Here is a 15,087-nt window from a genome sequence, read left to right as displayed (position 1 = left end):
AATAGAAAAGAACAACCCAAGCAAAGCTTCCTAAAATAAACCATTTATTGAGAGAGGAAAAAAAAAACAAAAACAAAAAACTTTTCCCTTAATTTTCATTAATTAGCTCTTGCATAACAAATCTGAAGCCAACCCCCCCCATAGGATAAAGGTTCACAGTCAGTGCACTCAAACGGGATATTAAAAAACAAGGTCCAGCACGCCTGGTAACATGACAATATTTTTCGAGCCTAGAAAGGTCAAAAATACTAGGTATTAATATGACAGTTCTCCCTCGTGTGAGGAATGGAGCAGACAAAGAAGGAAATGGTCCATGTACAGTAGTAACGGCACTCTGACTTTCACACTCTGCAGACACGGTTGCACATGAGCATCACGTGCCAAGTAAAAGAGACGGGAGCAGCAGGAGAAGTGACGCTCGTCACCTGTGCAGTCTTCAGTCGCGGTAGGTTAAAAACGTCCATTCTGTTTCTCAACACAGTCTTCATGTAAATATTACATACAGTAGTGATTAAGAGAATCTGTCCGAGTACACACACTACCAGGTCACATACTGAATAGCTTCATTCTTCATCTGTGCAAACCTGTGAAGAGGGAGGGAGAGAGAAGAACTGAAGAGGTGGGAGCTGGGAAACATCACCGGTGCTTGCAGATAAGTTGGTATCACAGAGCATTACTGGCACTAAAATGTCTATGGTTTTATAATCCAAGGACACTAGAAATAACATATTTTCAATCAAAGTAAAATAAAATCTTTGAATATAATCTTGATTTTTGTATGCTTGCTGCCAAATGAAATTCAAACCTGAATAAGATCACTCAAGCACATGAGATTAAGTTGAACTGATAATGAGTTTTGAACTTACTTTTAAGTAGTCTGGATTAATGGCAGTAAATAATATTATTGCTTATATAATAAGACTGAGGAAGGATCAGTGCCTGAATATCTTTAGTATTTATTCCTTGTTCCTCTCCCAAATCACCACAACAATCAGTCAAACCTTGACAAATGAATGATCGAGGAGCTGGCTAGCTGTCCATCTCATCTTTGGATCACTTTCGAGGCAATGTGAAAGGAAATCTTTTCCTTCAGGGCTTATCCTTTCAGGGATGGGTGGCTTATGTCCCATCCCAACTTTATACATGATCTGAAAGTTGTGTTCATACTCATGCCAAGGTCTCTATAAAGATAAAAATTCCATTTTTAGGCAACCTTCTTACACAAAAATATACAGGTGCATTTTCTAGGCGATTTGATCATTATGCAAAGTTCCTATATTAATCATGTAAGTGACAATATAGAATTTCCTCTTCTACTAAAATCACATTTTAGGCAATATATGAAGAAATGAATATAGACATGGAAAAAATAATTAGTAATACATAAAAACACATTTCACTCTTATCAAGCTGTTTATCCTGCTATTTGGATTTTTAAGCAAGTTACTGTGTCCCATGCCCTCTCCTCCCAATACCATTAAAGTAAAATCTCATTATTAATGACAGCAGCTACTGTAGGCATATTCTTCACTATTAGCATATAAAAGATTTGGCAACAAAAAAAAAAGACATCAGTTAGTACAGTAAGAAACTGTTTCAAAATTTAGGTGAAATGCAGACAGGTTGGGGGAATAGTTTTCCTATCCAGTTCCTTTACATTTGGTTGCTGGAACACAATTTTAACAATATGCCATTTTCAGTAATAATCCTAACAATCAACATTTATATAGGGCTTATTCTATGCTAGGCACAGTGCTTAAGTATTCTGCAGTTATGATGCCCATTTTACAGATAAGGGAGCTGAGGCAGACAGATTAGTGACTTGCTCAGGGTAATATAGCTTGTGCTAGGGTGATAGTATCACAGGAGAAAAGGGGACAAGAATGAAATATGTTCTATGTTAAAATTTTTGTTGAATAATAAATCTATGACATTTCCATAAGTACATCCTAATATCACCCATGTAGCTACGATATATGTGATACAATTTGGTGTTTGAGTTAATACTCAAAACTAACAAGAAAAGTAAACTGAGAGGCTCAGAAAAGTTAAGTGACCTGCACCCATGAAATGAAAACCTGCATTACCAGAGCTTGACTTGGAATCTTCTGACTCTAGTAGAGTAAGTGTTCTCTGTACTGAGTTGTCGAATGAATGAGGAGAATCTGGTTAGAAGTAGGCAGGCCTGTTTTCTATTTAAAGGGGAAAGGAGACCATTCTTAGAATCCGATTGGTCTGAGGGACTAGGACTTAAAACTTCCTATGAGAAGTTGGTGCTCCAAAGGCTTGATGGAATTCACTCTGCAATAAGTCAACACACCTCCCTGGAGGCTGTTACCATGAGAGATATGGAAGCAGAGGAGAGTCTCATACACCTGAATCAATGTGGTATACTTCTATTAATCTTAGTATTTTATAGTCTATAATTGTCTTGATTTACTCCAAAACTGAATCAGAACCACTACATCTGCCTAAGTTAGTCTAGCCCCAGAATTGAAGTTCACTGTAAATTTTGTGATCTAAACTCAACTGAGCCCTCATTGCATTTACTTCAATTCCTTGATTAATTCTCTAATTTCCCACAGCTGCTATTCCAAACTTACTCTACTCTCAAATCACTCCTCATCCTTCCCACTCTCTAATTTCAACTTAATTTTTTTTTCTGAGAACATAGGTCATTCACCATTGATCTCCTTCTGTTATTCTACTCTGCATCTCATAACTGCTTACTTCCCTCCTTTTCTGATTTTACCTTTCCTCTCTGATTAGGAGATTGACCTTTTCCTTCCTAAGGCCCACTTCCTTACCTGTACTCTCTGGGCCTGTCCTCTCCAGTAGACTGTTCCCACCACAAACACATGTGTAATTTGGTGGCCTTTTCCTCCTTTCTCTTTGTTCTTTTCCTTTTTAAAATTCTTTTTATAGTTATTTAAGGCAATGGGGTCAAGTGACTTGCCCAAGGCCACAAGCTAGGTAATTATTAAGTGTCTGAAGCAGGACTGGAACTCGGGTACTCCTGACTTAAGGCTCGGTACTCTATCCATTGCACCACCTAGCTGCCCCGTTCTTTTCCTGTTTTTCTGTTCCTCGGTTTCCTTTGTTTTAATCATCATTCATAGCTTGCTCCTAACTGGAGAGGGACCCCAAGGCTTTGTCTTGGGCTTTCTTCTCTCTTTTTGACCTAATAAATGAATTTAAGAATCTAGATAGATCTAGACAGATGTATAGCTCTAGTCTGTCTCTCCTAAGTTCTAGTCTCACATATCAACAGACTTCAAATCAGTCTCCCTAGGTCAAATTTCTTCTCTTCAAACCATTTTTTATTCAGCTGCCAAAATGCTAGTCCTAGCGCACTGAATCTGATTACATTCTTACCCCGTTCAATAAATTGCAATAGCTCCCTAATAATCAAATACTAAGTCCTTTGCTTGTCATTTTAAGCTATTCTGCAGACACTTCAAAACTCCATACTTCTAAAACAAAATCTTTCTTTCCAGATTCTTAGATACTTTCTTATTCCTTGATGAGGGTACCACCATAATCCCAGTCAAAGTTTGCTCATCTTATTGTTATTCAATCAGATCTTGTTCCTTCTCTAATCTATTCATAAAGCTACCATTCCAGCTTAGGCCTCTAGATGGGACTATTCTGATAGCCCATTGGGTCTTCCAACATCCAAGTGATTTTTTTCTAAGGCAGGGGTCTGACTTATGTCAGCTTCCTATTCTTAACATCAGATACACTCCTCTGTTTAGCATTTCACCATTTACATCTTTTCCAGCTTTTTAGTTATTACTCTATTACACATAATTTATCACCTGCCCTATTAATCACTGTTGTTACTCCTCACATAATACTTCCTCCCTCTCTCTCCTTCCCTCATGCCCAGAATCCCTGGTTTCCTTCAAGGTTCAGAGGAAGCACCACCCTGTGACACCTGACGTAACTAGAACCAAAAAAGGGAAGTGACAAAAGATAAAACTAATTTCCTTTTATCCAAAGGAAACATATGGTACTATGAGCCATCAAAATTATTTATATCAGTTTTAGGTGTGTGAGAGATTATTTAAGAGCAGACATTTTTCTTTTTAAATTAAGGACACATGCACATATACTCAATCTTTTCTCTTTTAGTTGAGACAAATCATTTTCTTCTCTGATTATCTATTAAGAGGGTATAATCATGTTTATGTCTTGCAGAAAATAGGGCTGAATAAATAACAGATATGATTTCTAAGTGAATACTGAAATTTCTTCCTCAAAGAGAAAATAGATGCACAATGCTTACCTTACCAGTAACCATTTCTATCACAACACAACCCAAACTCCAGATGTCTGCTGCACGCCCATGTCCTTCTCCTTTTGCTCGAGTAATGACTTCAGGTGCCATGTATGCTTTAAAAACAATGTATAAACAATCTGAATGAATAGAAAGCTCAAAGGAGATCACAATTTAGCCATGATTGGATAGATAGCAAATTCACTTTTCTTGTGCTCAGGATGACAGTCTATTGGGGGGGGGGGGATAGGGAAAGAGGGTCTTCATGACTCTCAGGCCAGGCCTCATTCTCCCAGGCCAAAGTGCCTCTCTTTAAAGTACATAACTTTATACTTATGTAAGTTATACACAGATTTTAAAAATATTCTTAATATCTGTATAATAAGCAAAATGTGAAAAAAGGAATGGAGCTGAATGGCTCTGACTAAAAGTTTGAAAGCGAAGCTATGCATATTACAGTATAAGCTCATTTGTTAGTAGGGATCCTTTTCTTTTTGGTGCTTTTGACTATTCTGATTGAAGATAAGATACTGTAGGTGATTAAAGGGACTGACTTGTGACTTCACCTCTACCAAGGCAGGTGAGAATTTTCTCTGAAATATACCATCTTAGAGAGTCACTTGGACACCTCAGAGATTAATAACTTGTGTGAGGTCACATGCTCAATGTATGCTAGATGCAGGAATTGAAACCAAGTCTTCTCTATGCATTATGGTGTGTTCTTTCTTGTAAATGATTAAAATATGCATTTTCATCTTTTCAAAAATTAAATCAGAATTAAAAGGTGAAATTTTTTTAAATGGAATGTTTAAAGGAATTGTTCTTATTAAAGTATATGTACTGTCAAGAAGTTATGTTTTGTTGTTGTTTTTGCTTCCAAATCACAAATGTCTTCTTGCCTGTGGTGCCAAGTTTTAGTTTAGTATGGGGAATAATTAGTGGATCTAGATGTTATTCTAAATGTGAGATGGGTAAGAAAGATATGACTGGTAAAGTAGAAATAAATGATCAGAGTAACTTGAAATTGATGATAGATAAAACAGGGCATGCTTCAGTTAGGTATGAACCCTAAAACTTAAAAAGATTTTAAGAACTCAGAGAAAAGGTAGGCCTAATATTCTAATCTCATGGAAGTTAATTAAAGAAAGACTGGGTGCTTTCAAGAAATTCTGATACAACTGTAATGATGAAAGGAAAAGAAAGGAACATAAACTTTAGATATTAAAGGAACATATCTAAGAGTGTGATGGAGATGCAGAAAAACAATTTAAAAATATGTAAAAGACAGGAGTAACTGAGGACAAATGCAAAAAAGAGGAATATTGGCATGTAAAAAAATTGGGGAAGGTTAAAGCTTTAAATGAAATGAGACATAACAAAAATGGCTTCTAAAAGAATGCTCAGAAGAGATGGTACAATGCAAAGAGATAGTCAAAGAAGACAGAAGTACTTAAGATTTTATTTTGCTTTTGTTTTCACTATGATGAAGAATGATCTACAGCTCAGTAGGCAAGTCATAGAGATGATTAAGAGTAAACTGAAAACCCAGATAAGTGGAGGGAGAGGGGGAGGAAGTCAGAAGAATTATTTCCAATGATACAGACATTAATGGACTATCAGCTATTTCTGAAGACTCAGAGAAAAGAGGAGATGCTACAAGATTAGAGAAAGGCAAACGTCATCTGTTTCCAAAAAAGAGGAAGAAGATAAGATTTACAGAAATCATGTGTGAAAAATCAGGGGCTCCAATCCCCAAGGAACAGTTAGGGAGCAAATAGGGAAGAACATGAATTTCACCTGACCAGGATGCTGGACTAGAAATCAAGGACCTGCTACAGACACCATGCTCAACAAGAGATTTGGCAAAAGTTTCTCATGTTATCTCTGTAGATTAAGTGGAAAAATGAAGTCTCATTAACATTTAGTTGTATTTGGAACTGACTGAATGTCTAGATTCAAAGAGTACTTAAATATTGTTATCAACCATGAAGGAGAGGATCAGTGGCTTTTTAAAGGGTTCTTACCCATGGTGCCCTTTTTCTTTTTTTCTTTTAAATCAAAAACCAGAACAGCAAATCTGATGACATAAAGCAGAAGAAAATATCACAAAGGAGGATAAAATCACGAAGATGTGGACAAGTCAGAATGATGAGCTAAATCCAATAAAATGAAATATAAAAGAGAGTAAATGTAATAGAATTCTACAAAGTTGCAACTTCAGAGTCACTGAGATGTGGCAGTTAGTAAGTGGATGGAGGGGGCTCTCCATGAGCCCATGATGTGACTGAGCATGTAACCAAGGAAGCTAATGAGGCCTAAGTTGCCTTAATTATGCGTGGCACTGAGAATAAAGAAAGTAATGGCCCCCCCACTGAACGCTCCCAGTCAGGCCAAACATGGAACATTGTGTTGGCTTTGGAGTATCACATTTTAGAAGGGCTGCAGTGTTTCTAGGGCAGATGATAAAATCACTTTGAAAAGAATGCCACAGATACATGGATTAAAAGAAATGGAACTTCTTAGACTGAGGAAAGAGAATACTGAGATAGGGAATCATTGACATTTTCAAATAAAAAGAGCTATTTTTGTGGAAGAGGAGAGCTCCTTTTGTTTGGACCAGTAGGCAGAAGTTGCAGGGAGGCAGATTCAAAATAAGGAAGACTGTCCTAACAAGCAGTGCTATTCAGAAATAGTGGCTTCAGGAGATGGAGGGTTTCCTATCCCTGGGGGTCTACAAGCAGAGGCTAGATGACCACTTCTCAAGGAGGTTGTAGAGGGCATACATGCTTTAGGTAGCGACTGGAATGAGAGGACCACCAAGGTTGCCCTAAGAAGATGTGACCCAATGACCACGCTGAGCAACCCAATGACCACGCTGAGCATCTCCTTACCCGCAGTCCCTAGGGTACTGTTCACTTCTCCAGGCATGGTTTGGGCATTGTTCTTTAACTTGACAGAGCATCCAAAATCCCCCAATTTAATTAGTCCAGATGAGGTGAGGAAGATATTGGCTCCTGAAAAAGAACCAACAGTAGTTATATTATTACTACTCCAAATTTAGATTGCTTGCATACACCATGCAGAATTCTTAGCCAGTTCAAAGTTTTCCAAGCAACCCCCACTGACCACAGCAGCCAAGGAGATCTATCTTTGTGAAGTAGTGGACTGTCCACTAGACAATCACCAACACATAAAAAGTCCACATCATTATTAAAGGGAAAGAATTTTCTCTAGAGGCTATTTCAAGAGATTTTCATAATCTCAGAGAAAGTGAGAGCCTCACTATAGAGAGTCAAATGTCTTGACCTTGCCCAAAGCCCTTTATGCCAGTGACACTGCCACATCATTTATAAAATCTACGTAGCTGGTGGTAGTTGTCTGAACTGGAGAGGAGGCTGCCAATGGACTTCCTTCAGAATATAACTGAAAAAGAGCACAAGGAAAGCACTAGTCTTTCTATAGTAATAAATGTGTAATATATACTTTTCCTACTCCATGTCTATCTCATATGTGCCCATCTACCTACATTTTGTTCCTCCCATTAGAATGTAAGCACTTTGAAGTTGATAACTGATTGAATCGAGACAATTGCAGATCTTGTTTTTCATATAAGAAGTTAACAGAATGTTTTTCTTAAAATGAGACATAGCAGTTTTGAATACTACCATTCTAGCACATTAAGAGCCCAAAACTAAGGCTAGACTACACTGCTTAAATTTATATTTCAGTCAGTCAGTAAACAATTCTGACATGCTTTCTATGATCCAGGGACCCTGCTAAACACTAAGGCAAAGAAAGGTAAAAGACAGTCCCTGTCCCCAAGGAGTTCACAGCCAAATAAGGGGTATTTGTGACAGGTAAAATCTGAAATAACTGAGAAAACAAAGACATAATTTTCTGAGTGTATCGATTTATTAAACCATGCATGACATTTTGCACAGCAAACTGAGAATAGGCTTCAATTTGGCATGTATCCTGTAAACAGGGGAGAGTGACAGTTGACAGGATATAAACCAGGATACAAGGCTCAGTAATCTGGTTTCTAAATGGAAGAAAGATTGGGAATTTCCTAGTTAGGAGGGAGAGACTGAACAGGTGCAGCTCTAAGACACATGGGTTGCTTGAGATCAAGAATTGTGAGCAAACTTCTTGCATCAATCTTCAGATCTGACTGAGTTTCTGGTCACCATTACTAGCTTCTTAGTTGAGGAGCTTAACTAAGTTTCGAATGATCCAATAAAGTTTTCTCATAGGTTAGAAATTGGACAAGATCCAGAACTGAGACACTAAATGGAATCAGTATGGTTCACTCAATTCCCTCATATTAGACAAATATCAAAATAATTATAACAATTTATTTATTTATTATTTATAGCTAGTGAGTCATAGGAGAAGTCCAAAATAGTTGTCATCCAAGCACCAGGGTTAAGAGATGTTAACCTCAAGGCTGCCCAGCAAAGCTGTGCCAGGACAGAAGTCTGGGGGAGTGCAGTTCTAGAGAGGGGCAATGCAGGGGTCAGCATGCCAGGCCTAGAGGCAGGAAGACTCCTCTTCCTGAATTCAAAGCTGATTGTTTCCTAGCTGGGTGACTCTGGACAAGTCCGTTCACCCTGTTCACCTCAGTTTCTCATCAGTAAAATGAGCTAGAGAGGGAAATGCCAAATCTCTCCATTATCTTTGCCAAGAAAACCCCAAAGGGAGATCAAGAAGAATTAGACACAACTGAAATGACCAAATGACAAATTCTAGAGATGGAAGGCATGTTCAAATACATGGATGCAGAGGATGAGAAGATACACAAACAACAGTTATCCAGTTAACTTCTAATAAAGCATTACAAGGCTTAACAGGTAGATTAAAAAACAGCCTGTGTGTACTTTGAAAGTCAAGAGGAAGAATCTGTATATTCCTGGATCACCAAGACCTGGTAAATGACCAGATATGGTGGGGTAAATCAAAGTAAAAGATTACTCTGAGGTTTCAGTCCTAAAGGATTGGGAAAACTGTGGTGTATCTTCATTAAGGACGATTGATAGATAACTACATTTGGGATATGAAATGAACAATTTGGTTTTGCACTTAAATTTGAAGTGACAGTAGGCTATCTATATTTTTAAAAATCCATTAGCAGGTAAAAAAAGATATCAAGGATATTAGTAGAAAAATTATAATTATTACACTATTAAGGAAGAAAAGGGCAAACTGTCTATGAAGCTATTATTTGTGCATATGTATATATACCAGGAAATCATCAACCAAACTAAATTTAAAGATCTGATATTCAAAATACAGAAAGATTCAATCACATAAGAAGATAACTATTCTTAGGGGCAGGTAGGTGGCACAGTGGATAAAGTACCAGTCCTGGAAATCAAGAGGACCTGAGTTCAAATTTGGCCACAGATACTTACTAATTACCTAGCTTTGTAACCTTGGGCAAGTCACTTAACCCCATTACCTTACAAAAAAAAACACAACAAGAATGATAACTATTCTGAAGAAATGAACAGTTCTAGAACCAAGAAATCCAAGCTACCAATAGCCAAATATGAAAAAATTCTCCAAATCACTAATAATTAGAAAACTACAAATTAAAAAATTATAATTAATACATATCATATATCAAAGATTTCATAAAAGGAAAATGTAAGTGATGGAGGGAGTATGGGAAGAGAAGTACATTAATGTACTATTGATTGAGTTGTGAATTAATCAGATCTGGACAGATTTGGGATTATACCACCAAACTCATAAAGAATACATCTAATGATACCTCTACTCTGCCTATACTCCCAAAGAGATCAAAGAAAGAGGAAAAAAACCCACACATAAAAAAATTCATAGTAATGCTTTTTGTTGTAGTCTACCAACTGAGGAATAGTGGAAGACACAAATAAACAATTGTGCATCTCCCAGGGTTCTTAAATCCCTCCATGACTGACATGAACTCCAGATGACTCAAGATGACAGACACTGACAGGCAGATGAGAGCCTAAAGATCCAGAATGATACATACATTTTTGGACATGACAAATAAGTGAATTTGTTTCTGCTTGACTATGAGTTTGTTATAGGAATTGTGGTTTTGTTTTTTCATTTTAAATGGCAAGATGGGGAGAAGGAGGGGAGCTTTGAGGGAGAAAGATGAACGCTAGTGATAGCGTTGTTCTCCATTAAAAAGAAGAGTTACTGAGACATTTTTTAAAATGTACAAAAGGTAAGAGGAGGGAATACAAATAAGACAACCTTCTATATTATATTATATTATATTAATTATATATCATATTACATTACATTATATTATATATTATTTTTTTTTCGGTTTTTGCAAGGCAAATGGGGTTAAGTGGCTTGCCCAAGGCCACACAGCTAGGTAATTATTAAGTGTCTGAGGCTGCATTTGAACTCAGGCACTCCTGACTTGAGAGCTGGTGCTCTATCCGCTGTGCCACCTAGCCACCCCAATTTTATATACTTTTAAAAAGCCTTTGTTTCATTTTATAGAGGACAAAGTTCATTTCTGTGGGGTTAAGGAAAGAATAAAAAAACTAAAAAATATGTACAGGCAATAGAAGTATATATAACTAAAGATGCATGGTATGGAAATGAGCAGCCATACAATTTACCTTATATCAGAAGCATGAAGAAGATCAAAAAGCTATGTTAAATTAATGCTAATAGATGGAAAGGAGGCTTCTACCTCAAGATTCTTATATTCTCTTTTTCCTACAAAGGAGAATAATCTTCAAGTGGAGTAGGAAATTGAAGGGAGTTAAAATTCAGATATGGAAGATGATAAAAGAAGCCCCTGTCCTGAAATGAGATCAATAGGGATAAACATCTCAAGGGTAGTGAAAGACGTGGTGTCTGAACCCTATGTTGGAATCAGTGATTTCTGAACAAAGGAGAATGAAGAGGAACAAGGGAGCAGGCCTCTAGGGAGCTTATACTCTCAAGATTTTCAAAACTCAAAGTCCTGATTGAATTTCTTATAAAATTCTAACAAAACTAACATTATTAAAAGAATTTTTTTTGGAACATTTTTCAAGAGAAGTGGAGATCACAAAAGGCTAGCAATGGGCTCATTAAAAATAATTATGAAGGCTGAATTTGATTTGCTTTTATAATCAGTTACCTATAGTTATCAGAGGAATGTTAAAGATGTCATTTTCCTGGATTCCAGAAAGTCTGCTGCTACTTTTTAACATGAAGTAGAGATGAGAACCAAGAGTTGTGGATTTCAAAATAGCTGGAGTGACTGACGATAGCCTGAATAGTACAAAATGTCCTAGGAATTTGTCTTTGACTCCACTATTCAACTTTATCACCAATAACTTATATGAAGATGAGGAAAGAATCCTTATAAAATTTGTAGATGACTCAAAGATAGGAAAGAAGATATCTTTACATGAAAGATTAAACCAAAAAAATTTAATAACAAAATCAACTATACATCTACTTTGCCTAGATGAAAGTTTGTAAGAAAAATTAGCAAACAAAAAGATCAATAGTTTAAAATGACAGTCAAAAAAGACTAATGTAATTTTAGGTGGCAATTAAAGAAGTAGAGTCCACAGTGATGTCTCATTGTTCTCTGCCTTGCTCAGACACCTGAGATAGTGTTTTCCAACTTGGGATAACAAATTTTAGGAAGGACACTAAATACCTGAAGCCACCAAGTCACCATGAAAAGACTTAAGACTTTGCTACTGATGGTGGAAAAATATTGAAATAGCTTTTGTGATGGACTTATCATAAAGAATATGATACATCTGTGACAGAGCTGGTGGTGTTGAAACACAGACTGAAGCACATTTTTTAAAATTTAAAAATTTTTACTTTCTCTCTTTCCTTTATTGCTCACGAGGGTCTATATTTTGGGGGGAAGGGGTATTGTTTACTCTTAGACAAGAATATTTTAGTAATGTATAAAAAATCATTTGTACAACAATTTAAAAGAGTGTGTGTGTGTGTGTGTGTGTGTGTGTGTAAAGAAAAAAAAAAGAAAAGAGGCCAAGTTCACAGATTCTAAGTTCTTGGCATATTTGGGAAGACAAGGTTACAATAATTCTTTATATTATTTTGTCAGTTTTTTCCCAAAATGTGAAAAGAAACAACAAATATGAACATTTTATATACAATAAACAAAAAATAAAAACCACAAAAAAAAGACTTTGCTACTGACAGCTAGTAAAGATAATTGAGAGAGTCTGAAAAGCTGAAGAATTAGTATGAATATAAGACCTATTTTCCAAGTGTTTCAAGGGTTATGAAGGATCAAATTAATCTTCCTGGTTTCTGAGGGCATTAATACAAGCAATGGGTAAAAGTTACAAAGAAGCAGATTTCAGATGGTAGGAAAAGGGAATTACTTCACAAACACAACTGTCCTGAAGTGGAACTTGAGGAAGGGAGCTTTGGGAGGTGGAGGCTCCCTAGCAGAGGCCTGTTCAGATCCAGCTTGGGTGAGATCCACTTTGAGAGCCCTTTTAATTATGAATGTGGAAATTGACATAGGTCAGAGCTGAAAAAAGAGGTTTTGGAGAAGTATGCATAGAAAATTATATCTGTAAATACACCTACCTGCACAAGCTCAGGACAACCAAACTGAATAGTTACAAACAGCTCTAACCCCACCTGCTCATCACCTTAAGACATAGACCCCTGGAGGATGACACCTAGGTCTAACAGGTTAAGCCAGTCCTGGAACTAGATGTGTTATTTGTTTAAGATATGGTACTCCCATTTATTTGTCTGAATAACTGACAGTATGAAATTAGGCAATATGAAAGCTTTGCAAAAAACAATCTGGCAAATGTCCAGAATAGCCTATGTCTATAACATTAGTGAGCTAAAATCTGGCAATATGTTGGTCAATGCAGGATGACTTAAAAACTTGAAATATTCTTGCTGGCCAGTGCTGCTAACCAGAAGATTTTTATCAAGAGAACCTATGTCAAGGGCAGAACAGTCCCCAGATATTATTAACCATACCCCACAGAAGTGTAGCTTGGTTTTCTCTAAAATATTGGAACACATACTTGACATACCTTGTGGTTTCTAGATCCAAATGAAGCTGAAAAAAATAAAATCTTTATTTCCAAGGTCTCTGTATTGTGGGAATTATATTCTACAAGTGGACTACCAAGAGCTAAGGAGCAGGACCCCATCCTACGATGAAGTATGACCTCCTTCTTTCTCCCTCACCTCTCTAATAAAGAGCCGGGACCAGCTCACCTTTGATGTCCCGATGGACTATGCCATGTTCATGTAGGACATTAATAGCAATGGTGATCTGCTTCGAATACAGCCGGATGACATGCTCTTGCAGGCCCAGTCTTGACACTTCTTCCAGGGTACCCTCATCACAGTATTCCATGAAAATATACATTTCTTCCTGGAGTAAAAATCAAATTCAACACTATTATTTTCTTCAAATGTAAATTAAGTATAAATGTTCAACCTGGACAACTTATAATAACAAGTCCTAAGCAAATCTCCTTGCTAATGATGTCATACTAATCTTGTTTTCTGCATATTTTTAAAATGCTTGTTTTTAGAATGCTTGTTTCTAACTCTTCCATAAGGACTTCTGCCTGTCTCTGTCTGAAATTATATAGCACTTGGGTAAAACCACTTTCTACAAAAGATATATAATAAAGTTTCTGCAAACCTCCCAAATTCAAACTGCTTTATAATCTCAGACAAGGACCAGCAGGACTTCCCATAGGATAAATTATTAAGTACTGAAACACATCCTTTTCCAATTTGAAAATGATTTAGGAAAACATAAAAAGGAGCTGAATCCAACTTCCCCCAAAGTTCATGCTGAAATGAGGTATCCTAGCAAGAGGGTTCTTTTCCTCCATGTCTTAGCATCTACTCTCAAGGGGAAGAAGTTTCTTTGGTGGTTTTAAAAGCATATTTTCCATCTTCTCTCCCTTAAGAAATGTTTGATTTTAAGTAGAAGAAAAGTTTAGCCAAGTCAAAGAAACTTTAACAGTCACTCATTCAGTAAAAAATAAAATCAAAGTTCTTAGGAAAAAGGATACCTAGATGAATCTTCTGACTGGCTGCAGGATGGGTTTCAGTGCTTTATAATGTCGGGTTAATGACTACAATCTACAACTTACATTTTAGGAAGAATTCCTCTAGTTTCAGAGAGAAGGCAGAAATGATGTAACTCATGGAGATTTCCTTATAATTAGGCAAAGTTACTGTGCTCTGAAATGAGAAGACCTGTGATGTAGAACAGGACTCCATTTGTACCCTTACTGATTCCTCACTCAGAATCGTGTGTGTGATTAATGTTGGCTTACTCTATGAAGCTCCACACCAAAATACCGAACCAGATTGGGGTGCTTAATGCCTTCAAATATTTTCAGTTCATCTGCAGTCTCTTTGATAGTTTTGTGGTCATTTGGCTGAAATCGAATCTGCAAAATGAAAATGTCAATTACTAATTTAGAAAGCTGTAATGTGAAATAATAGGGTTGTAAAGCCATCTATTGGTGTAGTCTGGTATCACTGAAAAGGAAAAGAGAATCAGTATGATTGGTTATCTGCATCAGTGATTCTGGATATTTTTTTAAAGCCACAACTGAATTCCAAATATAGGCTGGTTTATAACTAACAAGTCTGGGCTTTATTCTGAAGGTAGGTCAGAGTCATTGATATTTTCCTAGCAGGGTTAAGTCATGAATAAAGAAAAGTGTGGGCAAGATTTAGTCAAAAGCAATGTACAGAACTGGCAGGAGGTGAGGAATAATTTAAAAAAAGAGAGACTATTAGGACACTTTTGTCAAAAT

At 36.7% G+C, this 15,087-nt stretch overlaps 1 protein-coding gene across 13 annotated transcripts in view; it reads right to left on the bottom strand.

Annotated features, from left to right (window-relative positions):
- Positions 1 to 27: 27 nt before the first annotated feature.
- MAP3K4 (mitogen-activated protein kinase kinase kinase 4) overlaps positions 28 to 15,087 on the bottom strand; it is a 205,585-nt gene continuing 190,525 nt past the window's right edge. For 11 of the 13 annotated variants that reach the window (XM_074187981.1, XM_074187980.1, XM_074187988.1 and 8 more), the window contains 6 exons: positions 14,599 to 14,715; positions 13,517 to 13,676; positions 7,171 to 7,293; positions 4,289 to 4,395; positions 1,002 to 1,181; positions 28 to 584 (listed from right to left, as the gene is read on the bottom strand). In XM_074187981.1, coding sequence (XP_074044082.1) covers positions 564 to 584; positions 1,002 to 1,181; positions 4,289 to 4,395; positions 7,171 to 7,293; positions 13,517 to 13,676; positions 14,599 to 14,715 — 708 coding nt within the window. In that variant the 3' untranslated portion in view covers positions 28 to 563. The other 2 variants (XM_074187987.1, XM_074187986.1) reach the window with 2 other exon arrangements.

The sequence above is a fragment of the Macrotis lagotis genome, chromosome 5 (assembly GCF_037893015.1).
Source record: "Macrotis lagotis isolate mMagLag1 chromosome 5, bilby.v1.9.chrom.fasta, whole genome shotgun sequence".
NCBI classification, from domain to species: domain Eukaryota; kingdom Metazoa; phylum Chordata; class Mammalia; order Peramelemorphia; family Peramelidae; genus Macrotis; species Macrotis lagotis.
Note: the sequence above shows the minus strand (reverse complement) of the source record. Positions and strands in the feature narration are given on the sequence as shown.